The sequence below is a fragment of the Rhinoraja longicauda genome, chromosome 6, assembly GCF_053455715.1.
Source record: "Rhinoraja longicauda isolate Sanriku21f chromosome 6, sRhiLon1.1, whole genome shotgun sequence".
NCBI lineage: Eukaryota > Metazoa > Chordata > Chondrichthyes > Rajiformes > Arhynchobatidae > Rhinoraja > Rhinoraja longicauda.
In genome coordinates, this window is record NC_135958.1 from 61,105,607 (window position 1) to 61,133,148 (window position 27,542).

Here is a 27,542-nt window from a genome sequence, read left to right on the forward strand (position 1 = left end):
GTCATAAATAAAACAATCAAAGTAATGAGGATACTACAATATTTAATGAAATTCATTTTAAAACACAATTTTAGTTCAAGAGGTTGCACCTTGAGAATGTATCATTAGAAATTCTCAGACTTGTATGAATGCATTTAAGAAATCACAGAAAACAAGACAAAAATAAAAACAGACATTGCCAGGAGACCCAGATCTCTCCTGAGGCTAGGATGTTATATTAGAATAAAATATTGGGGTTGAAATCATGCAGGCCAGTAATACACAAATGAAGAGAAGATGGATTTTGGCAGAACAGGTTTGTTAGTGCCAGCTGCAGCAAGTGGTGGCCACGTGTGTGGCTGGAAACAGCATCTGCACTTTCCACGTACAATGGAGAAACCCTCCTTGGTATCGGTCTTAACACAGTCTGCTCGGGTGGCCATACAGTTAATGAATACAACAGTTAAACACCGACTTTACATAACCAGCAGAAAGCCTTTATCACACAAGTCTTTCACATACACAAGCTTTTACCCCACCCCCTCCCACCACCCTTTGTTACCCATGCTGCATTCAGTGATCCCATATTAACCAGAGCTTCTTACAGGAAGGTCAAAAGTATGTCTACAATAATTAACACCGCAGTATCCCTCGTTTTGATTTCCTGTAATGAGAGGTATGGTTACAAACAAAAGCCAAAAATTATGTGCAAAAATGTTCACTTACACTGAAATATTCACGGACTTCTGTGTGCTCAGAGGGGCTCAAATATTAAATATTCATCCAAAACAAATTGTTTAAAATGTCAGCATGATAAATGGCAATGCAGACATCGATATTTGTCAGTGTGATGTGAAGGGGCAGAGAACAATGCTCAGAACCACTGTCCCACAGTACTGGACAGTCCCAATATTGGCAGTTAACATGTAAGGAGCTACTGATGAGGGATCACACTGCCTGTCAGTGAAGGAGTAGACAAAGTAGATGGACAAGAGACAGAGTCTGAAGCATAACCCTGCAAGCAGTCCACAGCTTCACATTACAAATCAGAAAGTTAAGCTCACAAAGATGAAATGACCCATTAATACTGTTTCCACAATGGAAGAAGAAATTTGGCAATCACTGCGTTGAGTTGGATAAAACTACCAAAAGTGGGGATACTGCAGCTGAAAACAAAATGGAGTCCACTCATGAAGACAGTCACATTGCCTCACATAAAAATCCAACACATTGCTAAGAGAGTAATTACTGACTTCAGGACTTGACGCTCAAGGCTAGCTGTTCCGACAAGAGGCGACAAGAAAACTCTCTCCTGCAGTCTCATTCCACACAGGACCACGATTTGGATAAAGTACCAGCAGATTGCGTTGCCATGAAGGTATGGTTCTTGGACAGCCTCTCTCTAGAAGACGGTGCACTTCTTTCGACGTTTTTTCACGGGTGGTGGACACAGCACGGCACGAATGGCTTCATCGAAGACCGTCTTGAGACCCCGCTGTGTGAGAGCGGAGCATTCCAGGTACTTCACAGCACCTGCAGGCGAGAAACACAGCTGAACATACCAACCAGCGATCACCCCGCACACTCGCACTATCCTGCACACTAGGGACAATTTACACTGTTACCAAAGCCAATTAACCTACAAATCTATACATTATTGGAATGAGGAAGGAAACTGGAGCACCCGGAGAAAACCCACATGGTCACCGGGAGAACATACACACTCCATACAGACAGCAGCTGTAGTCAGGATTGAACCCGGGTCTCTGGCGCTGTATGGCAGTAACTCTACCGCTGCGCCACCATGCCGCCCTCTATCAGCTGTCCAAACTCACTGTGCCAGTTATTCATTGGCGAGTCCTATTGGTCAGTTTCCAGGTGGGCAAGGTCATGTACAAACAAGTCACGATAAATTACAGTCCTTCTAACCCTCAGAGCAGATACCAGTGAATTTCTTTTAAAGTTTAGTTTTTTTGTTTGCTTTTGAATGATTGAAGGGGAAATAGGCCCTTCGGCCGACCGAATTCATGCTGACCGTTGATCACCAGTTGCCACTAGTTCTTTTATACCACTTTTGCATCCGCTCCCAGCACTAGGGACAATTTAGAGGTCAATTAACCTACAGACCCACACATCTCTGGGACTTAGGAGGAAACCCACCTAGGAGACAAATAAGGAGAGAAGTGAAATGTGAAGCCAGGTGGAGGGATATAGGTGGGAGAGGAGTGGGTTAGTGGGTGAAATGAGTATGTACCTGGGTAGGGCACAGAGAAGAGCGGTGGGGGGTTAAAGTTGGAGAATTCAATGCTCATACGGTAGGGTTGTAAGCTTTTTTCAAAGGAGGATAAAAGTTTGAAATGCCAAAATGATAACTTCTGCCAAGTTGTTGATTTTAAATTCAGAACAAGTTTGGACACACGGTGCGGGCAAAAATCACTAGGAGTAAATATCACCACCTTCACCCATAATGAAGCAATGGCCAATAAAGCACACCAATGCCTCTACTTCCTGAGAAGGCTTAGGAAGTTCAGCATAACGCCCCAAACAACTCTCACCAACTTCTACAGTTGCTCCGTAGAAAGCATTTTTATCAGGATGCATCACAGCATGGTTTAGGAACAGCTCCGTCCAAGACCACAGGAAATTGCAGAGAATTGTGGACGCAGCGCAGACCCATCACCCAAACCAACCTCCCTTCCATTGGCTCTATCTACACTTCACACTGCCTCGGCAAGGCCTCCAGCATAATCAAGGACGAGTGTCACCCAGGCCAATCCATCAGAAATGTGAAAACGCAGAGCCCCATATTCAGGGACAGTTTCTTCCCAGCTGTTATCAGGCAACTGCACTATTCTATCAACAACTAGAGAGCAGTCCCAAGCTACTAGTTACTTCATTGGAGATCCTCAGACTATCTTTAATCGCACTTTACTGGACTTTATCTTGCACTAAACCTTATCATATATCTATACACAATGGATGGCTCGATTGTAATCATGTATAATCTTTCCGCTGACGTTAGCACACAATAAAAGCTTTTCATTGTGCCTCGGTACACGTGACAATAAACTAAACTAAAATGGTGAAGTGACTCGAGGGCTGGTAGCCTTCACTGCATGGGTCTTGACAGGTGATGTCAAACTATCCATTTCATCTAAATGCCTTTCACACACATAGGCTGATGCTCAAAAGGCGGCGGTGAGAGTATTATTTGGGCTTGGTTTAGGTGGGGGAGGGTGAATTTAATGAGGGTAGTAGCTGACACAAACAAGAAAACACAAAGTCGCTCGGTTCTGGCAGCCTCTCCCAGGGGGTTTGGACGTGGAAGATTTCTTCATTTTCTCACGAACTGACAATAAAAGTCAACACTGCACACGGAGCAGAATGGAGGGCACACGGCATTCTCCCAGCCACTGCAACAAAGGCTTCTTTCAGCCTGACAGACCTCCTCCAGCAGAAAGCACAGTCCTTATTGTCACGGCAGGAACCCAATACTAGTCATTAAAGGCAGTGACAAACGATACATCCCTGATAATTCATCGCAAAAGATCGTTTACACAAATAAGAATGTGGGTTATTTCACACCCTCACCTTTTCTTTCTCGATGCAACAGTGTCGAGGCCTGGTATTCTAGTCCCTTACTAACTTACCTTTTGTCTGTTACATATGTATTGGAGAAACAAAGAACTGCAGAAGCTGGCTTATACCAAAGACAGACACAAAGTGCTGGAGTAATTCAGCGGCTCAGGCAGCATCTCTGGAGAAAAGGCTGGGTGACGTTTCAGGTCGTGACCCTTCTTCAGACTTACGTATTGACATCTGACATACGTATTGGAGCTAGATGGCGTTGCACCAACTCAAGACAATCTTGAATATAGTCTTTGCAATCAATGGCCTGAGCCAGAGTACAATGTGCTGACATTAATACTTAGTCTGAGACTGGGCAAGGATATCCTGCTGCTACCATGTGGTCACAGATTACTGCCAGCAGTCAATACTGCAACCTCTCTGGCTACGGCAGCCCTGGTGATAAGATCAACATCTCACCAGCCCGGTGGAACAGTACAGCTAGAGATCTACAGCATGTACACTTCCTTCCCACCACCGAGTCTGGATCGAACCTGGTCTCTGGCGCTGTGAGGCAGGGACTCTACCCGTTGCACCACTGTGCCACCCATTGTTTGGCTGCCACCTGCTTCTACCTGGTAAATGGGACAGAGCCTGGCCATCCTAATGCTGCAGTTTGCATTGATATCATTGAGCTGTGACATGAAAGGCCATTTCACCGTGGCTCCCACAGTCGTGGTACAGCTCCTGATTTTTGTTAATCCTTACTTAGCTGGAAGTTTGAGCATTGCATCCGATTGGCTAAAGCTGCAAGACAGTCACGCAACAAAAGAACTGCAGACTTGCATCCAAGTGCGTTGCAGGAAAACAAAACCCCGTGTGTAAGCTGAGAAAACAGCAATTGGCACAGCAGCTCGTTGGAACATCAATATACAGAAACACTTCTGCAACAAAGCCATTCCCTCTGAGTCTTGCCTCAATAATAAACACAAAATGGGTTCAAGATAATCAACGTTTTTTTTAAATCAGATGCCAACTTTGAATTATTTTAAGGCACACAAAATGCTGGAGTAACTCAGCAGGTCAGGCAGCATCTAGGAGAGAAGGAATGGGTGACGTTTTGGGTCGAGACCCTTCTTCGGACTGATGAATTATTTTTATTATGGCTACATTTCTAAATATTAAAAATAGTTATTAAACTGGAATTTTTGATGCAGGAGACTTCAGGTCACACACCGTTCTTCATTAGTTGGCCAAGTTCTGAAAGAGTAGAGCGTTTAAAAAAAATAATCAAATCCTTTGATCCAGTTTAGTGGATGAACGGTCGGTTTATTACAAATAGCACTCATCTGTCAAGGCTTTTGAGATATTTTGTTTGACAGGGGAACAGAATTATCAATTCAGGAATTGGAAATCTCTACATAATCAGGCAATTTTCCTTTGATATTTGCCTGATAACTTTTTTGTTACAGTGAAAAGAGAGCCGCTGCACCAATACTGGAAATAAGAGTGGAATATGATAGAAATGTTCAGTACATCCATTGGCAAAGACTTAATATCTCAGGTATAAGCAATGGGTGAATGGCTGTAGAATTAATTGAGTTGCTTGATTGTTTATAGAGATTTACCATCCCATAATTGATAATTCTGTTCCCCTGAATAACAAAGATATCTTAAAAGCCTTGATAGGTGGGTGCTAATTGTAGCAACCACACTGTTTATCCACTAAACTGGATCATCCTTACAGAATGTGTGGGGAGGAACTGCAGATGCTGGTTTAAACCGAAGATAGACACAAAAAGCCTGAAGAAGGGTCTCGACCCGAAACGTCACCCATTCCTTCTCTCCAGAGATGCTGCCTGTCCCGCTGAGTTACTCCAGCTTTATGTGTCTTATCACCCGTGCAGAAGTTTATCTGCACTGATATATACCTTCCTCTTAAAACAGGCAATGCAATCACAGCCTATACATAATAAAAAGACAACGAAACAATCAAACACATCATCTGAATATCCCTGCAAAACCTTTTCGAAGAATTCCTTGATCAATACACAGGAAAGTTGATCGTATTGCTGCAGAGACTGCTGAGAATAAACAAAAATAACAGCAGAAGGACTAAGTTAGATATCACACCACGTTAGATTTTTGATAACAAGATTATAGCTCAGATTTTGTAAAGATTGAATGTTTTTTAGCATCAGTCCCCTGATTCATTTCCACTGCTTTGGTTTGTTAATGGTCACAGTCAGAGGGCTGGACAGAATGGCATCAAAAGATGAAGGCATTTATCAATCTGGAAGGAAACATCTTTGTGTGTAATGGTCTTGAGGCAACATTTTCATTTCAATGTGGCCAGTGCATTGTGTCAATGTGGCCAGTGCATTGACCCAATGTGACCGCTAGATTGTGTCAGTGTGACCGCTAGATTGTGTCAGTGTGGCCGCTAGATTTTGTCAGTCTGGCCGCTAGATTGTGCCAGTGTGGCCACTAGATTGTGCCAGTGTGGCCACTAGATTGTGTCAGTGTGACCGCTAGATTTTGTCAGTGTGGCCTCTAGATTGTGTCAGTGTGGCCACTAGATTGTGTCAGTGTGGCCACTAGATTGTGTCAGTGTGACCACTAGATTGTGTCAATGTGGCCAGTGCATTGACCCCATGAGGTCAACATTAGCCCAAGGTGTGTGTTGAACTGGCAATGTTCTCATGGTGCCCCACACCTCTCGGGGCCCTCAGCACCACTTACCGATCTCCCTGGCCATGGCCAGCCCCTGTGGGTACGTGATGGGAGCCAGCTTTTTATCCCGCAGCCGCTCAATGGTGTCCTTGTCATCTCGCAGATCCAGCTTTGTTCCCACCAGGATTATCGGCGTGTTGGGACAGTGATGACGAACCTCTGGGTACCACTGCGGGGAAGTTAACAGAGACCAATTATTTGGAGGACAGACACTTCAAACACATTTTCTATTCTGGGCTTTCACATATGCAACTCAATCTAATTGCTATTTCATTGCAAATATCAACTTTGTGCTTTGTGGAGCCACTCGTGGAGAATACACCAAAATCTGTCCGAGGGTGGCACAGATGGTAGAGCTGCTGCCTCACAGTGCCAGATACCCAGGTTCGACCCCGACCTCGGCTGCTCTCTGTGTGGACTTTTCCAGATGTCAAGACCAAAGTAGTTCTGTCCCTCAACCCGCAACATTTTGGTTCCAGATTTCAACCAACATTACAATGGTAGGGATAAAAGGCTTTACCTTCCCTAAGGAGGAAGAAATCTGTGCTACCAATCAACTGAGCACCATCTTGGTCAAGACATCATGGATAGGCATTGGGAGAAGATACAGTAAACCCTTGTTTTAACAGTCTTTTTAATGGATTTTGGTTGCAGCAGACGGACTTACCGACATCTGCTGACGCCAACACCTGTCCACATCGCTTCCACCGCTGCTTCCAGGCCACGCCTGCAGCCGCTACCACCGACACTTACCTGCACTCTGGCTGCCCGCAGCCCACAACCATTGACTCTGCCAATCCCCCACCTCTCCCCCGGCCACCAGCAGGCTGGGGCCATCAACTAACAAGGACCAGTTTCGGACTGAGAGTCTGAAGAATGGTCTCGACCCGAAAAGTCACCTATCCGTATTCTCGAGAGATGCTGGCCGATCTGCTGAGTTACTCCAGCACTTTGTGTCCTTTTGTGTATTAACCAGCAACTGCAGTTATTTGTTTCCACTACTTTTAGTTTAGTTTACAGATACAGCGCGGAAATAGGCCCTTTGGCCCACCGAGTCCATGCCGACCAGCAATCCCCGCACATTAACACTATCCCAGACATTAGTGACAATTTAAACATACACCAAGCCAACTAACCTACAAACCTGTAGGTCTTTGGAGTGTGGGAGGAAACCGAAGATCTCAGGGAAAACCCATGCGGTCATGGAGAGAACGTACAAATTCCGTACAGACAGCACCCGTAGTCGAGATCGAACTAGGTCTCTGGCGCTGCAAGGCAGCAACTCTACCGCTGCACTACCATGCCACTCTTATACATTGAGAATCACTTATTCGGTTGTAGTGGTCAATCGGCAATAACGGATCTGTTATAACGAGGCTTTACTCTATGAACAGTTTCCTTTTGCAAGTTTTGGAAAACCTAAAAATATTAACCCTGCACAATGAACTGCTGCAAAAAGTATAAGAGAGAATTAGTGAAGAGAACAAAGTTTGTGTAGGTCCCTACCACCGCCACCCACAACATCCCTCACAATCTGGGAGTCCAGGCCAGCCTGAATAGGCCGTGTACCAGCAGAGATATCGCTTGTGCTAGCTTTGTCCGAGTTTAGTTTAGAGATACAGCACGGAAATAGGCCCTTTGGTCCTTCCAGTCCATGTTTACCATCGACCACCCTTTCACACTAGTCCTATGTTATCCCACTTTTGCATCCACTGCCTAAACATTAGGGCCAATTTTCAACGGCCAATTAAGCTACAAACCCGCACGTGTTTGGGGTGTGGACCGAATCCGGAGCACCCGGAGGAAACCCATGCACTCACAGGGAGAATGTGCAAACTCCACATAGACAGCACCCAAGGTCTGGATCAAACCCGGGTCTCTGGCACTGTGAGGCAGCAGCTCTACCCGCTGCACCACTGTGCAGACCTAACAATTCCAAAAGCGAATATTACCTTTGCTCTGACGTTTTCAAAGGACGCTGGACTCACGAGTGAAAAGCAGATCAAAAATACATCCTGTGAACAAGATGGAGGGAAGGAACAGGTTACTTGAGGCCATGTCACCATTACCCAGACATTTACACAACTCGTTATTAATGAAATTGACACAGAAGGTGACATGGTTAGCAGAGATTAAAGACATTTTTTTAATAGAAAGGGACAGGGATATGGAAGCAGGTGTGAAACTCATCACATTTATGCAAGCCAGTTCCCAGGATGTGATTGGGTAACTGCAAAATACATTAAAGGTCAGGGAAGAGACTGAAAACATCAAACGCAGAGACAGACACACAGACACACACACACACGCATACATAAATTCTTGGAATGACAAATGCAGTACACGCAATATATGGATTTGCAAAAGATTTGTGATAAATCAATAAACGCGTACATGTGTGCACGTGTGTGTGTAGCGTGTGCACTGTGTGTAGAATTACTACAGGAGGTGGGGGGGGAGGGTCTAGAGAAGTGTCCTTTATTGTGTAAATTAGTGAATTCTATGGTGGTCTTTAAGAATTTGAGAAGTGCAGATGTTAACATCTCCTTCAGGGAGATGGCTAATTAGGGTTCATAAACTAAATTTTGTAAAGGCAGTAGACAGTGTCATTTAGAATCCCTAGATCATGCAGCATGGAAACAGGCCCTTTGGCCAACTCATTTATGCTAGTCCCCATGCTCCATCTAAGCATTTGCCCACCCATGGCTCATATCCCTCTAAACCTTTCCTATCCACGTCCCCGTCCAAAGTGTCTTAAAAAATATATTGTACATGCCTCAACTACCTCCTCTGACAGTTCCCCCACTTCCCCATCACCACTTTCTCCCCCCCCCCCATGCCCCAACGAGACACATCTATTTCTCCCCTCTCCCTCCCATTCCACCTACATTCTTTCCTCTAGCCTCACAATTCACAACTCCTCAATCTTTTTGTCTCACACCTTCACCTTTTCATCTCTGGCCTTTGTCCAACCATAAAAAAAAACTCCCCTCACCTGTAGCTACCTGTTACCTGCCAGGCTTTGTCCTGCTCCTCCTCTCTTCCAGCTTTCTCTCCCCCCACCACCACTTACAATCAGTTTGAAGAAGGGTCCTTCTCCAGAGATGCTGCCTGACCCACTGAGTTACACCAGCATTTTGTGCTTTCCTCTGGCAGCTCGTTCCAATATACCCACCACCCTCTGTGTGAAAAAGTTGCCCCTCAGCTTCCTATTAAATCTGTACCCTCTCACCTTAAACCCCTGTCCACTGCTTCTTGATTCCCCCACCCTGGGTAAATGACTGTGCATTCACCCTATCAATTCCCCTCATTTGGATAGTAAAGGAGGATTTGTAATTTATAAAGTCCAACAAAAGGAACAAATCTCAGCAATAGAATGTAAAGTGCGTTACAAAGAAAGCCAGCATACCGTTTGTGGATAAGAGAGAGGTCGCAGTCGATCGTAGTCCTCCTGACCTGCTGTGTCCCACAGTCCCAGATTCACTGGTTTCCCATCTACCATTACATTCGCCGAATAGTTGTCGAATCTACAAAATTAAAGCATTAGAATTTAAAGCAGGGACAGTGGAGGCACCACGGAGACAGAGCACTGGATTGGTTACTTACACTGTTGGGATGTACTCTCCAGGGAATGCATTGGTGGTGTAGCTGATGAGGAGGCATGTCTTACCTACAGCCCTGCAAAACAGCAAAGACACTGCCTTAAGATAAAAAAAATGAAAGACTTAAATCCATTAGTTATAGCAGCAGAATTAGGCCATTCGGCCCATCAAGTCTACTCCACCATTCAATCATGGCTGATCTATCTTTCCGTCTCAACTTCATTCCCTTGCCTCCTCCCCATAACCCCTGACACCCGTACTAATCAAGAATCTCTCAATCTCTGCCTTAAAAATATCCATTGACTTGGCCTCCACAGCCTTCTGTGGCAATGAATTCCACAGTCACCACTCTCTGACTAAAGAAATGCCCCATCTCCTTTCTAAAGATACATCCTTTTATTCTGAGGCTGACCTCTGGTCCTACACTCTCCCACTAATAGAAACATCCCTCTGGTCCTAGACCAATAATTGCAAACAGTTAGAAATCCATTCAAACTATCTTTAATCAAAACCTATTTCTACTCCCTAGCGTTTGAGGCCCTCTGAGGGGGCGCTGTAAACTGTTTATGTGCTGTTATGTTTGTGTGCCATTGTATGTTCGTTTCCTTAGTACCTGATCTGATGTACAGCACTTTGGTCAACGTGGGTTGTTTTTAAATGTGCTATACAAATAAAATTGACTTGACTTGACTTAATCAGCCTTTATCCTGCACTATATGTTGTACTCTTTATTCTTTATCTGTACACTTTGGACGGTTTGATAGTAATCATGTATAGTCTTCTTTGGATAGAACACAAACAAAAGCTTTTCACTGTACCTCGGTACACATGACGATAATAAACTAAACTAATCAAACATACAGGCTGATAATTCAGAAAGAAGGAACCGCAGATGCTGGTTTACACAAAAGGACTCAAAGTGCTGCAATAACTCAGCGAGTCAGGCAGCATTTCTGGAGAACATCAGGTGATGTTTCGGGTTGGGACTCTTCTGATAAGTCATCTTCCACATTTAGTAACCCATCACATCTATGACCAACATCAAGTCATCCTGTTCATTCAGAGACTGCTTTCTGACAATAGACAATAGACAATAGGTGCAGGAGTAGGCCATTCAGCCCTTCGAGCCAGCACCGCCATTCAATGCGATCATGGCTGATCACTCTCAATCAGTACCCCGTTCCTGCCTTCTCCCCATACCCCCTCACTCCCCTATCCTTAAGAGCTCTATCCAGCTCTCTCTTGAAAGCATCCAACGAACTGGCCTCCACTGCCTTCTGAGGCAGAGAATTCCACACCTTCACCACCCTCTGACTGAAAAAGTTCTTCCTCATCTCCGTTCTAAATGGCCTACCCCTTATTCTTAAACTGTGGCCCCTTGTTCTGGACTCCCCCAACATTGGGAACATGTTATCTGCCTCTAATGTGTCCAATCCCCTAATTATCTTATATGTTTCAATAAGATCCCCCCTCATCCTTCTAAATTCCAGTGTATACAAGCCCAATCGCTTCAGCCTTTCAACATATGACATTCCCGCCATTCCGGGAATTAACCTAGTGAACCTACGCTGCACGCCCTCCATAGCAAGAATATCCTTCCTCAAATTTGGAGACCAAAACTGCACACAGTACTCCAGGTGCGGTCTCACCAGGGCCCGGTACAACTGTAGAAGGACCTCTTTGCTCCTATACTCAACTCCTCTTGTTACGAAGGCCAACATTCCATTGGCTTTCTTCACTGCCTGCTGTACCTGCATGCTTCCTTTCATTGACTGATGCACTAGGACACCCAGATCTCGTTGAACTCCCCCTCCTCCTAACTTGACACCATTCAGATAATAATCTGCCTTTCTATTCTTACTTCCAAAGTGAATAACCTCACACTTATCTACATTAAACTGCATCTGCCATGTATCCGCCCACTCACACAACCTGTCCAAGTCACCCTGCAGCCTTATTGCATTTTCCTCACAATTCACACTACCCCCCAACTTAGTATCATCTGCAAATTTGCTAATGGTACTTTTAATCCCTTCGTCTAAGTCATTAATGTATATCGTAAATAGCTGGGGTCCCAGCACCGAACCTTGCGGTACCCCACTGGTCACTGCCGGCCATTCCGAAAGGGACCCATTTATCCCCACTCTTTGCTTTCTGTCTGTCAACCAATTTTCTATCCATGTCAGTACCCTACCCCCAATACCATGTGCCCTAATTTTGCCCACTAATCTCCTATGTGGGACCTTGTCGAAGGCTTTCTGAAAGTCGAGGTACACCACATCCTTGTCAATTTTCCTAGTTACATCCTCAAAAAATTCCAGTAGATTTGTCAAGCATGATTTCCCCTTCGTAAATCCATGCTGACTCGGAAGCTGCTTAGAGAGTCATACAGCACGGAAACAGCCCCTTCAGCCCAACTTGCTAATGCGGACCAAGATGCTCAATCTACACTAGTTCCACCTGCCCACATTTGGCCCATAGCCCTCTAAACCTTTCCTATCTGTGTACCTGTACAAATGAATCCTGTCCCTGTTCTGTGTGCTTGACTGCTCAAATTTAAAAGCTGCTGCACTACATTTCCAGTTTGCATTTAGTACATAAACTATAGACAATTCAGTCGATCATTTACTTTATTATTAATATGCAACCTGAATTTCTCCTGCACTATCCCAAAGAAGCAAGGATTAGTTGCATTGAGAGTTCAGATTTCCAACACCTGTGATCCCAAAGAAGTATGTCTGATCATTGAAAATTAAGCTGAATGTGATGTCATTTACTATCAACTGCATTCCAAGCCTAAGCAAGTCAACTCATTTTGGAAATTAGTCATCAGTCAAATCAACTGCATGAAATGGAAGGGCGGTTAAGAAGGCGTTTGGCACGCTGGCCTTCAATGGGAAAGGTGTGGACTCCAAAAGGTGGGGTATCAGGATGCAGCTGGACAAGGCCACACTTGGGAGTACTGAGTTCTGGTCGCCCAACTACAGGAAGGATGTCATTAAGTTGGAATGGATGCAGAAGAGATTCATCAACATGTTGCCTGGGCTTGTGTTATATGGATCAGTCTGAAGAAGGGTCTCAACTTGAAACATCACCTGTCCACTTTCTCCAGAGATGCTGCCTGAGTTACTCCAGCACTTTTTTTTTCTAAACCAGTATCTGCAGTTCCTTATTTCTATTTCTAATTTATAGGGAGACTAGACCAAATGGGCCCAAACCTCTCCTGCATTGGTGCAGCACCCTCTCCTCCCCCCCTCCCCTCTCTTCCCCCTCCCCTCTCTTCCCCCCTCCCCCTCCCCCACTCCCTCCACCCCCTCCACCCTATCCCCCTCCCCCATTCCACCCCCCTCATCCCCCCTTATCCTCCCTTCTCCCCCTCCCTCCACCCCTCTCCCTAGGAGATAGCTTTAAACTTTAAAATGTGAACAACTTAAAAGATATAACACCAATTTCAATGAAACTTCTTCCATTAGCATCAAAGGGACGACGGTGAGTAAAGTGGGCCTAAAATTGTCGCACTATCGTGAAACGGTTTGGCTGTAGTTCAGGATCAAACAAACAAACGAGTTTTAGTATATAGATGTTGGATAGATTGGGACTATTTTCTTTGGAGCGTGGAAGGCTGAGGGGTGACCTTATTGAGGTGCACAAGATCGTGAGGGACATGGATAAAGTGAACACTCACAGTTTTGTTTTCAGGGTAGAGGATTCTAAAACTAGCAAAGGTGAGAGGAGAGAGATGTAAGAGGGACCTCAGGGACAACCTTTGGGGTAGTCTGTTTCTGGAATGAGCTGCCAGTGGAAGCTAAATAAGCAAATATAATTATGACTTTTGAAAGAAATTTGGACATATATATGGATAGGAAGAGTTGAGGGCTATGGGCCAAATGTAAGCAAAAGGGACTAGTCCAGTATGCCAACTTGGATGGCATGGACAAAGTGTGCCGATGGGCTTGTTTCCATGCTGTACAGCGTTATGACTCTAAATGTTGAAGCTTTGTATGATCATTTTTACATTACCCAGAGCAGTCCACAGTGGCAGATTCTACATTCTAGTCCTGCTCAAACACTAAAGATAAAAGGCCCATGAATCCACTGAATGTTTGAAGAAAGAAATAGATATTTCTTTACAAAAACATTGCATTGTAGATACAGAACACAGCAAATGGGAAAAGATAAATCGTGGGAAAAGACTGGCTTGTTACCCCGAGCAAGGCGTTAAATATTCATAAATATTGTTTGGGACATTCAGACTTGAAGGGCTAGAAATGGTCACCAAAATTAAAATTATGCAGATGTTAAATATCTGAAATCAAACAGAAAATGCTGACCACATCTTCATTGGCAGAAACAGCTAATATTATTGGTGGGACATCTTGGTTAACATGGACAAGTTGGGCTGAAGGGCCTGTTCCTATACTGTATGACTGTGACTCGATGATAATCTTTCATCAGTACTAGGAAGATAAACAGGAAATGAAATAAGTCTTAAATCAGAGAGAAAGAGGAAGTCAGGGTGGTGGGGCGAGCAGGAAAGGAGGGGGTGGTGTGTGACAGGATGGAGACACGACGAGATTGAGAGTGGTGGCACCAGGGAAGGTCGAAAGGAGGAGATGACCCGTCTGAAAAACCAGAAGCGGAGAGAGTTTGGTAGTGCTCGGCCGCTGGACTTAACATCGCCGGCGCGGCTCGGCCGCGGGACGTTTCAGTGCCCGGTGCGGCTCGGCCGCGGGGCCTTCCATCCCCTTGCGGGGGCTGTGCGTGTCGGTTGCCTCGGTAGGGGTCGAGCTGCCTGTCCGTGGGCGCGGGGGGGAAGAGAGTGGAAGTTTTGTTGCCTTCCATCACAGTGAGGGGGTGTTTGGAGTCACTGTGATGGATGTTTGTGTTGGGGTCGTGTGTCCTGTGTTCTTTTCTTTTTTGCGGTGTCTTGTGACTGCTGAAATTTCGTTCGGTATTTATACCAAATGACAATAAAGTTCTGTTATACTGTTATACTGTTATACTGTATAGATGGCTGCTTGATGGACAGCATCAACATGGTGGGCTGAATGGCCTGTTTCCGGGCTGTACTATTGAATGGCTAGTTGAGAAAAGGAACATTAAAAAGAGGTGCTGGAAATGAGACGTGGCTGATGTGGAAGTGGCCGATTATCTGAATGCCTTTGATGTCCAGCCCTGAAGGCGACTGCACTGCACTATCAGACAACACAATGGTTCAATGGTTCCTTTTTATCAGGTGTACCAAGTTACAGTGAAATTCCTTTTTTGCACTCAGTTCAGTAAAATTAGCGCCATACATAAGTACAATCACAGATGAAGTACACAGTGTATAGAAACAGCCCACTGAGACCATATGCAAGAGTCGTCAAGCTTTGGCACCATTTCCAATGTCCCAGCTACAGCTGGCCTTAAAGGCCCGTTGCAGCCATCGCCTTTGCCGGGACGTCCTGCAAACCATCGTCCCTCTCCTTGCCAGCCACCTTCAACCTTTTCTGCCGTGAGGGCGCCGCCCGCAGCCGACCATGAGAACGTGGAAGGTAAGATCCTGTATCTTCTGACCAGCCCTTTGTCCCAGTGTCTGCTGCTGTTACAGACTTCCTCCACCCTCCTTTCTGATTCCCGGTCCTCAGGGACGAGCAGGAGACGAGCCTCGGACAAGGCTCCCACTCCAGGGGGTACCTGGGTTCCATGGCGGGTGAGCCAGGCTTGCTGCTGGGGTGTGGCAACGGCCAGTTGGAAGGTTCTGACCGCGCAGCCTGACGGGATCGTCAGGAATGCTGGTTCTCCAGCGTACATGAAGTCACACCATTGATGTCATAGGCATACAGCACAGAAACAGGCCCCCCGGTCCAACTCATCCAATGTCGACCAAGATGTTCCATCTACACTAGTCCTACCTGTGTGCATTTGGCCCATTGCCCTCTAAACCTTTCCTATCCATGCACCTGTTCTAATGTCTATTGAATGTTGTTATAGTACCCACCTCAACTATGTCCTCTGGCAGCTCGTTCCATATACCCATCACCCTCTGTGTGAAAAAGTTGCCCCTCCGGTCCCTATTAAATATTTCCCCTCTCACCTTAAACCTATGTCTTGGTTGAGACTCTGGTTCTTGATTCCCCTATTCTGGGTAAAAGACTGTGCATTTACCCTTTTTATTCCTACAACTATAAGGTCTGGAATGACCAAACTGTCAAACATGACAGCACCTGTTTAAGGTTTAGGTTTATTATTATTGTCATGTGTACTGAGGTACAGTGAAAAGCTTTGTTTTGCATGCTACCCAAACCGATCAGATATACTAAACATCAATCCAATCTTGTCAAACTCATGTGCAATAGGTAGAGCAAAGGGGAAGATACAGAGTGCAGAAAACAGTTCCCAGCATTGTGGCACCTCAGTTCCATTAGTTTGTGCCGGGCAGCAGAGGGGCAGGCTTTATTTACGTGTTATGGTCATGGGAGTTGATCACTCATCCCTCTCCCCCAAAGGAGGTTACAGCAAACTGGATATTCAGTAACATCACAGACAGTTTTCTTGAATTCATTGGAAGAAGATGGTCATTGGGCATCAGTGTCATCTCAACACAAAGTATTTTCTTGCTCTACACACACACACGCACACACCCCGACCAACACGTGCATTTCTCTTGGTCAGTACATGGAGGCTAATTAGAACCGGGATCAAGAGTCAAGAGTATTTAATTGTCATATGTGGTGGCAATGGAACAATGAAATTCATACTTGCAGCAACTTAATAGTCCTATAAATACAATAACAAACAAATATACAAACATTTATGGATTAATCATCGGTAATACTGGGTAACCAGACCATATTAATGAAAAGCACAACCATAGACACAGACCACAGAAGATCATATTTGCTGAGGTTGGTGTTGTGCAGTGTTCAGGAGCCTGGTGGTTGCTGGGCACAAGCTGTTGTTGGACATGGAGGTCAGGTTCCTTGTACTTTCTTCCTGAGATGGGAGTGTGACCAGGGTGTCGACTGTTGTTGGTAGACGATGCTCAAATGTACACCCTCTCTGTATTCAAGGGCAGACTGAACAACGCCAAGTTCCCCTGTCCTCTGCTGAATCACCAGCCATGGAGACTCGAGCCCCTACCCTCACGTCCAGTGAGGATTACGATCAATTAGTGCTCAATTTCTGACAATGTACGAGATTAATAACCAAGGGAACTGCATTAATCGCTGCAAACTCACACCACCCAAGGATCAATAAATGCAGACCACTTTAATCTCACCCTATTGGACAGGTTTCACACCACATCCTCAGGGTTAAAGGGCAATATTCCAATCCATTCCTCGACTTCAATTCCAATTTGAAAAGAACCAAAGACTGATTAAGAAGCAGGCGTTATGTTGTAGATTCTGCAAAATGGCAACTCCTCTAACATTGCCTGCAATTAAAGAATATTCACCCGATACCCATAACACAGCAACCACAGTGGTTTATTGGCGATCTGACCACTCTAAGGATGCTATTGCCAAAATAAAACGGTAGACAACAGCTACCAGCTCATGTAGGGTCTGGTCAAGTTACGAGGAAGATGTACAGCTCAGTCCTGAACAGAACATAAATTCCAGCAAGCTGGGAGCAGAATTAACAATGCAAATTGGATCTCCCCCCCATTACTTTATAATTCCACAAGAATCCACAGCACACAGATCTTCCACCTCTCCAACACCAGAATATCATAAAATGGCACTGCATCATTCCTCTTTCTGTGAGATAATTGGCTAGCAAATATATACATAAATAGATGGAATAAAAATAAACTCCTGCATTCTCTTTTGTCTTTCAGAATATTACTGGGTAAATGCAGCTTGCGGGTTGCCAGAGATGGGGGATTTGTTGATAGCCTTTGAAGCATAAAACAGATCATTGCTTTAATGATCATTGGGTAATACACCATCAGAATGTGATCGTATATTACTGTTATTAAAATCAAGCAATTCAAAGGAAATAACAATCAAAATGCCATTTTAAAAGGAAATGCACCTCAACTACTTCTAAATGTTGCAAATTATCCATACATGGTGGAATTGCTTAAATGACAGCTCCATCTCATAACTGTAACATAAAATTTAGGAATTTGGCATGAAGGCACAATGGACATAAGAAGCAGGCTTCATTATTGTTATTGTGTGTTCAGGTAATTTTGTAAAGATGGCCAAATCTTTATTTAAAAGAACACAATGCAGTTCACATCAAATTCCTAAACATAAAATTGTTGTTAAAAAGATCTTGTTATTTTTTTATCCCTGTAAGGAAGACAATATATTTCGATACGTCCTGTGAATTAATTCTGCAGTTCCATTCGTTTCACAGCAAAATTTTACAATGACCTCAATTACAACATCTTAAATAACGTGCCCGTCATGTAGGAATTTAACAACCCAAACCCTGAACAATGTGAAACATCAGCCACTTGCAGGTTGCTAAGTAACTGCAAGCCCTAGCTCTTTGTCGGGAAGCTGCATGCTGCCCTGCTTGGTGCGGACGACACATCTCCGGCAGAGAGGGGCTATCTCACACCACGCCGCTCATTGGCTGCCGATGATGTAATGACAAAGCAGGAAACCTGCAGACAAAACTAAAGCACATTTCCCAGCTTCATCGCCAAGCCCACTGCAGTAGGCAATAAAAATTCCCTTTGAATTTGCTCTCCTGGCAAGGCATCATTTAAAAATGTATATCCCGAGCAAGACTGATACATTTTCCTCCATCGAGTCAATGTGACACAAATATATTTCACGAGCTGTGAGGCACACATAATTCTCAGCTTGAACTCGAACACTTTAGAGGGACATTCTTATTTTACGAATGCTGGGCTTTGTATGACAGGCATACATAGAAATTCTCTCTGCATCAGCCCAGGCACTTGACGTTAGCAAGGTATTGAATCAAATGGCCATCACTCCTCAGACAATAATTCTCCACAAACTACATCATGTCACCAGTTAATGATCAGAAGCACAGATCCTGGCTGAATCTCTCTCTCTCTCTGTGAATTCTGTACTACCCTTGTTGCCAGCATCTAACCTTGTTTCTTCCCAGGCACGTTTATCATTTTAACAGCTACCCCTTTTACCTTGCTAAGCACAAGAAACATAATACCACTGACCCTCTCAATGAATTGAAATGGAATGCAAATTGTGTGCCATTTAGTCTTCACGTAATCCTTTTCTCTTACATGAGAAGTGGTGGCCAATATAATTGGTGACACAATGAAGAGTAATCCCACACAGTAGAGAGTAGCTACATCACAGACAATTCCCCACCCAGAGTTATGGTCAGTTCTGCATGGCCCGGTAGTGTAGGCACGACTGATTGGTGAGGTGGCTGGGATTCAACAGAGATTTTTTTCTGCTCGGTTCTCGATTGCTGCAGGAAATGTGGCAACAGTGAATACAGCACAGATGGTTTGACGAGGAATAAACCAAGCAAGCAGTAGCTGGAAGGGTTGTTAAGCACACATGCAGATTTAGATGAACAAGTCGTGTATGAATTATGGCAACCAATGGATAAAATTGCCAACTAAGGTTTTCAAGTAACCCAGTTTGCTTGTAGTTGGGTATCCATACCGGGTTTAGTTTACAACAACCCTCATGGCCCAGCGCAAGGATACAGGAGGCAAACTCTACAAATAGAATTCAATTTAGCACAGAGCTGATTGCAGTAAGGCAGAAACCGTGATTCTGATCTCAGATTACTGAGATGGCAGGGCGCATGGCCAGTGAACTGCAGAGATGAGGCAGCCACTAATCAAATTGGATAGAAATTCAATTTTTGAATCACGTACGTGACATGTTGACATTTGCGGGACACAGACCCCATCACACAGGGTCCAACACATGCCGTGCCTTTGTAGTGAGTCAGTACAAGGCTTGCCCGGACATTCCAGAACACCACAGAAAGACAAAGGTACAAGGCAGTGAACAGAGGCCAATGATTCATCAGAGTGGAACACCAAGTGCTGGAGTAACCCAACAGGTCAGGCAGCATCAGCGGAGGACTTGGATAGGCGGCGTTTCTGGTTAGAACCTACCTATCTATACTGATTGCAATGGCGGGGTGAAGAGAAATCTCTATCCCTACTGCAGCCAGTTTGTTTCTCTCCCCCCCCCCCCCTCTACAATCAGTCTGAAGAAGGATTCCGATCCAAAATGTTGCCTATCCATGTCTTGCACAGATGCTGCCTGCCCAGCTGAGTGCCATTCCAGTACTTGGTGTTCTGTTCAAGATTCTAACATCTGCAGTTCCTTGCATCTCCAAATGTTCTATCAGACTGGAAGGTGATTTTCCCAAGGGTTAGGACAACTATTATGTGCTTTTATTGATGCAAAGAACGTATGTTGGAATATAGAGGAAAGATTTGAAATCGCTGTGGCATCAAACGTGGATGGAAGGCAAATAATGAAATCAACCAACAAAAGGGCAAAAGATAGACTAACAACTGTGCATACAAGTAACAGATGAAACTTAGTACTGAGAAGTGCAAGGTGATGTATTTTGGCAATGGGCAGGAGGATGGATTTAATGACAGTTCTGAACAAATGCACAACAGTTGTTAGAATTCATGTGCAGTGCGGTTTGAAAGGGGCAGAACACACTGATGTTAATGGGAAAACATTTGGACCATGTGCTTCTTTGTTAGAGGAAGTGCGTACAATAATAAGGAAGATATAGGCATTATTTAAATCTCTCACTGGGTCCCATCTAGAGAACAGCATCCATATTGCGTTACCACACATCAAGATAGTTCACGAGAGGGTCCAGAGATACAGCAGAATGAAGGGTTGGAACCAAAGGTTTAGATTAAGGAAGCTGGAGTTCTCTTGGTTTTTGTAAAGGTTGAGGGAAATAATAAAGGTGGTCAGATTTATGACAGCTTTAGATAAAATGGGCAAAGAGAAACTGTCCTCTTTAGCCGATGATACAAAGATACAAGGCTATGGCCAAATGGTAATGGTTAGGTGTGGGGAGAAAGGCAATGAGCAGTGAAAACCAGAGACACACGGAGCTGGAGATGCTGGTTTACAAACAAAAACTCAGTGGGTAGGGCAGCATCTCTGGAGAACATGGATATGTGACATTTCAGTTTGGGACCCGTCTTCAGATTCATGAACCTGAAATGAGCAGCAATATCAGACACCTGTAGTCTTCGAGAGAGGCAGAGGCATAGATGACCAATGATTTCAAAACAAAACTGGATAGACATTAAGGAAAATAAGCTAAACGGAATACGAACATCACAGTGCCAGAGACCCAGGTTCGATCCTGACCTTGGGTGCTGTATGCGCGGAGTTTGCACTTTCTCCCTGTAACCTCATTGGTTTCCTCCGGGTGCTCTGGTTTCCTCCCACATCCCAAAGACGTGCGGGTTTGTAGGTTAATTTGCCTCTGTAAATTGCCTGTAATGTGTAGGGAGTGGATAGAGAAAGTGGGATAACGTAAAATTAGTGTGAACGGGTGATCAATGGTCGGCGTGAACCTGGTGGGTCAAAGGGTCTGTTTCCATGGTGTTTCTCTAAGAGTCTGAACTCATTGAGTCGAATAGCCTCCTGTGGGGTATTTACAACATGACGGAAATTCTTCTTATTCTCCAAGATCCAACATATTTATAATCTTATTCTTTAAGATCCAACATGTTTATAAATTCTCCAGCAAGACAGGTGGCATCCATTGACTTCAGTGAACTATATCCTGCAGGTATAATGTTGATAGAGCCCTAACCAGTCACAAAATCACAGCCAGCACCTTCCGCCCAAAACTGTCTATGCTCATGATAAGGAACTTGCATTTGTTGGACCATTCATTCAGCCAACAGCGAAAGCCTCGGACTGACCCAGTTCAAAGTTCAGTCATGTAATCTGGCAAATCAAACAGGTGTCCACAAACTTTCTGGGTGTGCAGGTTACACACTCGGTACGATGAACATTGAAAACCTACTAACATCAGCAAGAGAATTTTTCCACAATACCTACTTACGCAGAAACAAGTAACAGCAAGCTCTGGTTTACAAAAGACTCAAGGTGCAGAAGTAATTTAGCAGGTCCCACAGCATCTCAGGAGAAGGTGGATAGGTGATGTTTCGGGATGTGACCATCAGTCTGAATGAAGAAGGGTCTTGACTCGAAATGTCACCGATCCATATTCTCCAGAGATGCTGCCTGACCCGCTGAGTTACTCCAACACTTTGTACCTACTTATGCAGGCGTCTATTTGATAATAATGTATGAGATGCATACAGTTGATAAATTCCAATGACTTTTCTAACTTAAACATTCCCTTGCCTACTCCCCTTCAATATTTGGCAGACCCACTGCTCACATTTCAGCTTCCATTTCAGACTCCCCGTACTTCCAGTGATGCCCTAGCCTCAGTACAGCGGCTGCTTGTTGTTGTACCATCATGGTGCACTTCCCAAAGATCTACTAAATGACAGGGCAATGAGCCGTGGAATTTGGAAATGTTCACGGACTGTGGAACATGTCCGTTTGTATCTCGACTTATAAAGATGTGCACAAGACATTTACAATTTCTGTCTTGCAAAATTTACATATTACTCATCAGTTTGCAATATTGTATAATGCAGTGTGGTGCTTCAGGGTGAAGTGGACATAGAATGCCACGTTGCATTACAGGAATCACCTCCCGTCAGATACTCAAAATGACACAGGTGCATCTTAAATCAGAATCACTGGACTAACACAGCATCCCAGACTGACGGCAGAAACTATGTACAACACAATCACTCCAGAGATTATATTCTATACATTACAGAACACATGTACTTAATATACTATACTAGGAAATAAGGATTTGAAATGGATTACAAGTCTTATCATTTTCCAACACTGGATTAAATACTTCCTCAAACTTTCACCATGTGGAGTACGAATGACATATCATCTAACGGAATATTTTACATTTATTTTGAATGTATAGGCTATGGGTAGTGTCTGCATAGAATTTGTACATTCTCCATGTGACTGTGCAGGGTTTCTCCAGGTGCTCCAGTTTCCTCCCACACTCCAAAAACTTGCAGGTTTGTAGGTTAATTAGCTTTGGTAAAAATTGTAAATTGTCCCTAGTGTGTACGATAGTGTTAATATAAGGGGCGATTGCTAGGTCGGCACAGACTCGGTGTGCCGAAGGACCTGTATCTCGAAACTTAATTAAATTAGAACATTTGTTTCCTTGTACCGTATCCAATGTCATGATGTCTAACCCATGTACGACTCAACTATGCAAAGGAAGAGCAAAATGTTGTCATCACAGCTGGACGCTATTTCTGGAACAAGTCCAAGATGCACGTGCATTGGCCCCCACGGGACCTGCTCCCTTGCTACCATTTTACAACCAGCAGCCACAGTAATACACATTCTTATGACTCATTCATCCATTTCCCGCTGTACCGCCCAACATCGGCAAACTTCTCTGTGACATTTGGGCAGCACAATGGCGCAGCAATAAAGATGATGCCTTACAATGTCAGAGACACGGGTTTCCAAAGACGTGCAGATTTGTAGGTTAATTGGCTTCTGTAATTTGTCCCAGGTGTGTAGGATAGAGCTAGTATACAGGTGGGCATGGACTCGGTGGGCTGAAGTGCCCGTTTCTGCTCTTTATCTCTAATCTAAACTAAGTGAGGGACATGATGTACATCAGTGATGGCAGTCATGCAAAACTTGTTTCAAGTATTAGTTGCTAAAACTCTCCGCAAGGAGTGGGATTGCAGGAATTTGGACTTTAAAAAAAAAAAATTCATTCCTGCAGAGGGTTGTTGAGAGAGATGTCGGGGGTAATATTTGACCCATTACAACAAAGAGTGTGAAAAACTGAAGTCAATGTCCAACATGAAGGCACCTCAGTGATTGAAACTGCTGGGCAATAAAACTTTAGTTCACAAACTGCGTCATAACAGGAATAACCTGGCTGAATAGTGCAAGGTACCCTTAAAATAAAACTTGCAGTTTCTGAAACACCAAAGGACTGACATTTGTCAGAAGGTGCATAAAATAAAACAAGAACTTAACTCAAGTTTGTCAGTCTTTCCCTGTGCTGACCAGATCAACAGATTACGTGTGACTACTTGGTTGGTAACAACTTGTTGGGAGACGCACACAATTTCAATAAACAGTTTGAGAAAGGTTCCACACCCGAAACATTACCTATCCATGTTCTCCGGAGGTGCTGCCTAACCTGCTGAGTTACTCCAGCTCCTTGTCTCTTTTTCTTCCAATACTGTTGAAAGCCATCTACCCCACCACCACTGATCTCAACACCAGAACAGTTTCTGAAAAATTACTACTGTGCTTATTACTACTGGATATTTTACAATCCTTCCCCACACTTAAGACATACCTGCAACCTATAACAACTTAAACCGGAGCTCAGTCCAATCCCATAACACAAACGCAGATGTCCAAATGCATAAAATGAATTATTTGTACATTATGATGCAGATAATAAAAGAAAATGACCTACATTCTGAAAATCCAGTCATTGTTCACCGTTCAAAGCAAAACCCGACAGCATACATTTAGCAGCCAATAATTTGCAGAATCCAAGAAGTCTTTACCAGCCCTCTGGTCTCCAAGGTTCGACAGGCTGCAATTACTCTGCCAGAAGCTCAACGACTGGAGGCTACGGGAACAAGCAAGTGATCACCCATAATCATAGGTTTCATCATCCAGCACTGTTCTAGGCAAATCCTGAAATTTCCATGGCTCCCTGCAACATCCTCAAACCCAATTCTTTGCATGTTTTTTTTCCATCTGTCATCTGGTTTGGTTGGTGGAAGGTCTTCCTGTTTTGGCTTTCCAGACTAATGTTGGAGATCCTACGGCTATGGTTTGAAGCGAGCAGTGGCTGTATTCAACCACTGGCAGCACAATCTAATCAAACACAAGATAGACACAAAATGCAGGAGGAACTCAGCGGGTCAGGCAGCATCTCTGGAGAAATGGGATAGGCGACTTTTCGAGTTGAAACTCTTCTTCATACTGAGAGTAAGTGGAGAGAGAAAATCGAGGTATCCAGAGATGCTGCCAGGCTGCCAGAGTTGAGTTACTCTAGCATTTTTTGTCACCTTCAGTGTAAACCAGCATCTACATTTCCTTCTTATCCATCTAATCAGACGGCCTTGTTCCCATTGCTGCTCACAACACCTCTGTCGGCACAAAATGCCAGCCAGCCACATTCAGCTGCAGAACAAAAGTTGCTGAAATTTTATTACGTACACACCTTTAAATGAGATAAGGCATGGAATAAATTCCCGTATCCTTGTCTGCACGTAAACTGTTCCAGTTGACGGCCTGGTGAGACGATGAGATTAGCGTGGCAGTCATTCCACCCAGCAAATGAAAATTAAATCTGAAGATTTATATTCAGAAATCTTAACATCTTTGAAATATTCATTGCTGTGTCCATCTTATGCCGATGATTTGCTTCTTTTTAAAAATCAAAATCATTGTCGAATAATGAACTCACTCAGCCTTTGCAGTGTTTACCATCATTTCCTGAACTATCTGCCAGCCAAGCTGTGCTTAATGTACCAACAATACTCTAACTGCCATCCGGTGGTACGAGGCAAGGATACAATTCAGGACTCTGCCCAGTGACCTGCACATTACCACAGCATCTCATCAGTGCAGAGTGATAACCTGGTGCAACACCCTGCGTAAAACACCCAACAACTTGATCACACTGGCATCGGCCGACTGGGCAGTGGGTGCACCCATCTCAGATAAGCTGGTCTGGCACAGAGTGCTGTACAAGAGAGGTATGCCAGTATCATATCACCAGCCATCTTGTCAGTAGAGCTCCCTGCCTGCTGCCTGTGCCTTGTGTACCCAGCCTCCCAGCAGCCAGCTCTGCCCATTGTGCTTTCATTACACCCACCAGCAATCACTCACAACCTCACTTGTTCATTATGCGGCCGAGAGGAATGCATTTTTTCTGTGCCACAATAAAACTTTCGACCTGTTCATCCATTTTAACCCCCCTCTCTCCATTCTTTAATATAAATATATATATTTTATATGTGTAGGCTGTCGTCAGTGAGAGGTTTGCCCCACTTATATGACCTGATGAATAAACCGCGGTGTGTGTGGGGAGGGGAGAGGGGAGAGGTTCAGGGGGGGGGGGGGGGTGGGGAGGGGGTAGGAGCGGGCGAGGTTAGAGGTCCGAGCCAGAGCCCCCTCGCCCCGAGCGAGGGAAACTCCCTCTGTTGAGAGATACGCGACCTCATGCAGAAATGAAATATAAAAGACACCCCGTCGCGTCGCTTTAAATCACACCTCTCCAGACTGGGACAGCGCAAAGACAAATGCAGCGAACCTCCATCCCTGCAATAAATATTTTTACACAACAGATTCTCCCGGTGGTGCATTCAGACACATCATGAGCCCCATCTTCACTTACCCGTCCCCCACCACCACGCACTTGATGGCTTGCATCGGGAGAGATTTGCAGCGAATGCCTCTCCTGTAGATCAAGTTGGGAGTTTTTTTTTAAATTGAGGGGGGAGAAAGGAGACGGCGGCCGGGGAGGGAGGGAGGGAGTGAGTCTGCGGCCGCGGGTGCACCAGGCTCCGAGCCTCGCTACACTGTATCTGCTGCAGCGATGTAGCGAGTCTGCAGAGATGTAGCGAGGCACCCGAGCGCCGCTTCGGCAATCTCCGCCGGAGCCACGGAAATCACCGAGCGGGCGGGCGGGCCCGGGCTGGGCACCACCCCCGCGATACGGAACCTCCCCCGCGATACGGAATGGGGACAAACCCGCCCCCGAGGGAGTCCCCCGCTGGGGCTTCACTGAAACCTAGTTGCATCGTGACCTTTGCAAAGCCGAGGCGCTGCAAGTACAAAATAATAAAGGGTGTGGGATTATTCAGCGGGTCAGACAGCGTCTGTGTAGATACAATGCCAGCTCATGGAATGCTGCAGCTCTACAATACAATACGTCTTTATTGTCATTGTACAAGGGGTTCAACGAGATTGGGAATGCGCCTACTGTCTGAGATCTCCTGGACACCTGCGGAGACAAGTGCAAGGGCCAGGTCGTAGAGTCCCACAGCACAGAAACAGGCCCTTCGGCCCAACCTGCTGACCAAAATGTTGTGGGGAAGTTAGTTCCACTCTCTATGACTCTAGGAAAGCTGGTCCCATTTGCTTGCGTTTGGCCCGTCCTCACCCATGTCCAGCTATCACTTGCCAGGCTTTGTCCCGACCCACCTTTTTTCCCCCACAGCTCTCTCCCCCACCCCATTTAATCTGAAGAAGGATCCCGGCCCGATAAACCATCAGTCCTGCACCTCATCTATAACAATGCTGCAGCTTGTAACTTCCACAGGAATACTGCAGCAACTCCTCCGACAGCACCATCCAAATCTACACCCTCTACCAGCTAGAAGGGCAGCAAAAGGTTTAGGTTTATTATTGTCACATGCACTGAGGTACAGTGAAAAGCTTTGTTTTGCATGCTATCCAAACATCCGATATACCATCAGTAAATACAATCGAGGAGGGAGGGGGGGGGAGGAGGGAGGGGGGGAAGGAGGGAGGGGGGAGAGAGGGAGGGGGGAGAGAGGGAGGGGGGAGAGAGGGAGGGGGGAGGGGGGGAGAGGGAGGG

The 27,542-nt window shown here is 45.0% G+C and overlaps 1 protein-coding gene across 1 annotated transcript; it reads right to left on the reverse strand.

The window, feature by feature from the left end:
• Positions 1-25: 25 nt before the first annotated feature.
• rac3a (Rac family small GTPase 3a) lies at positions 26-26,649 on the reverse strand. The gene is made up of 6 exons (XM_078401112.1): positions 26,337-26,649; positions 9,886-9,957; positions 9,689-9,806; positions 8,232-8,294; positions 6,289-6,448; positions 26-1,512 (listed from the first exon to the last, which is right to left on the reverse strand). Exons 1-6 carry the CDS (start codon positions 26,369-26,371, stop codon positions 1,382-1,384), a joined length of 579 nt encoding a protein of 192 aa, XP_078257238.1. The 5' UTR covers positions 26,372-26,649; the 3' UTR covers positions 26-1,381.
• Between the last annotated feature and the right edge of the window lie 893 nt (positions 26,650-27,542).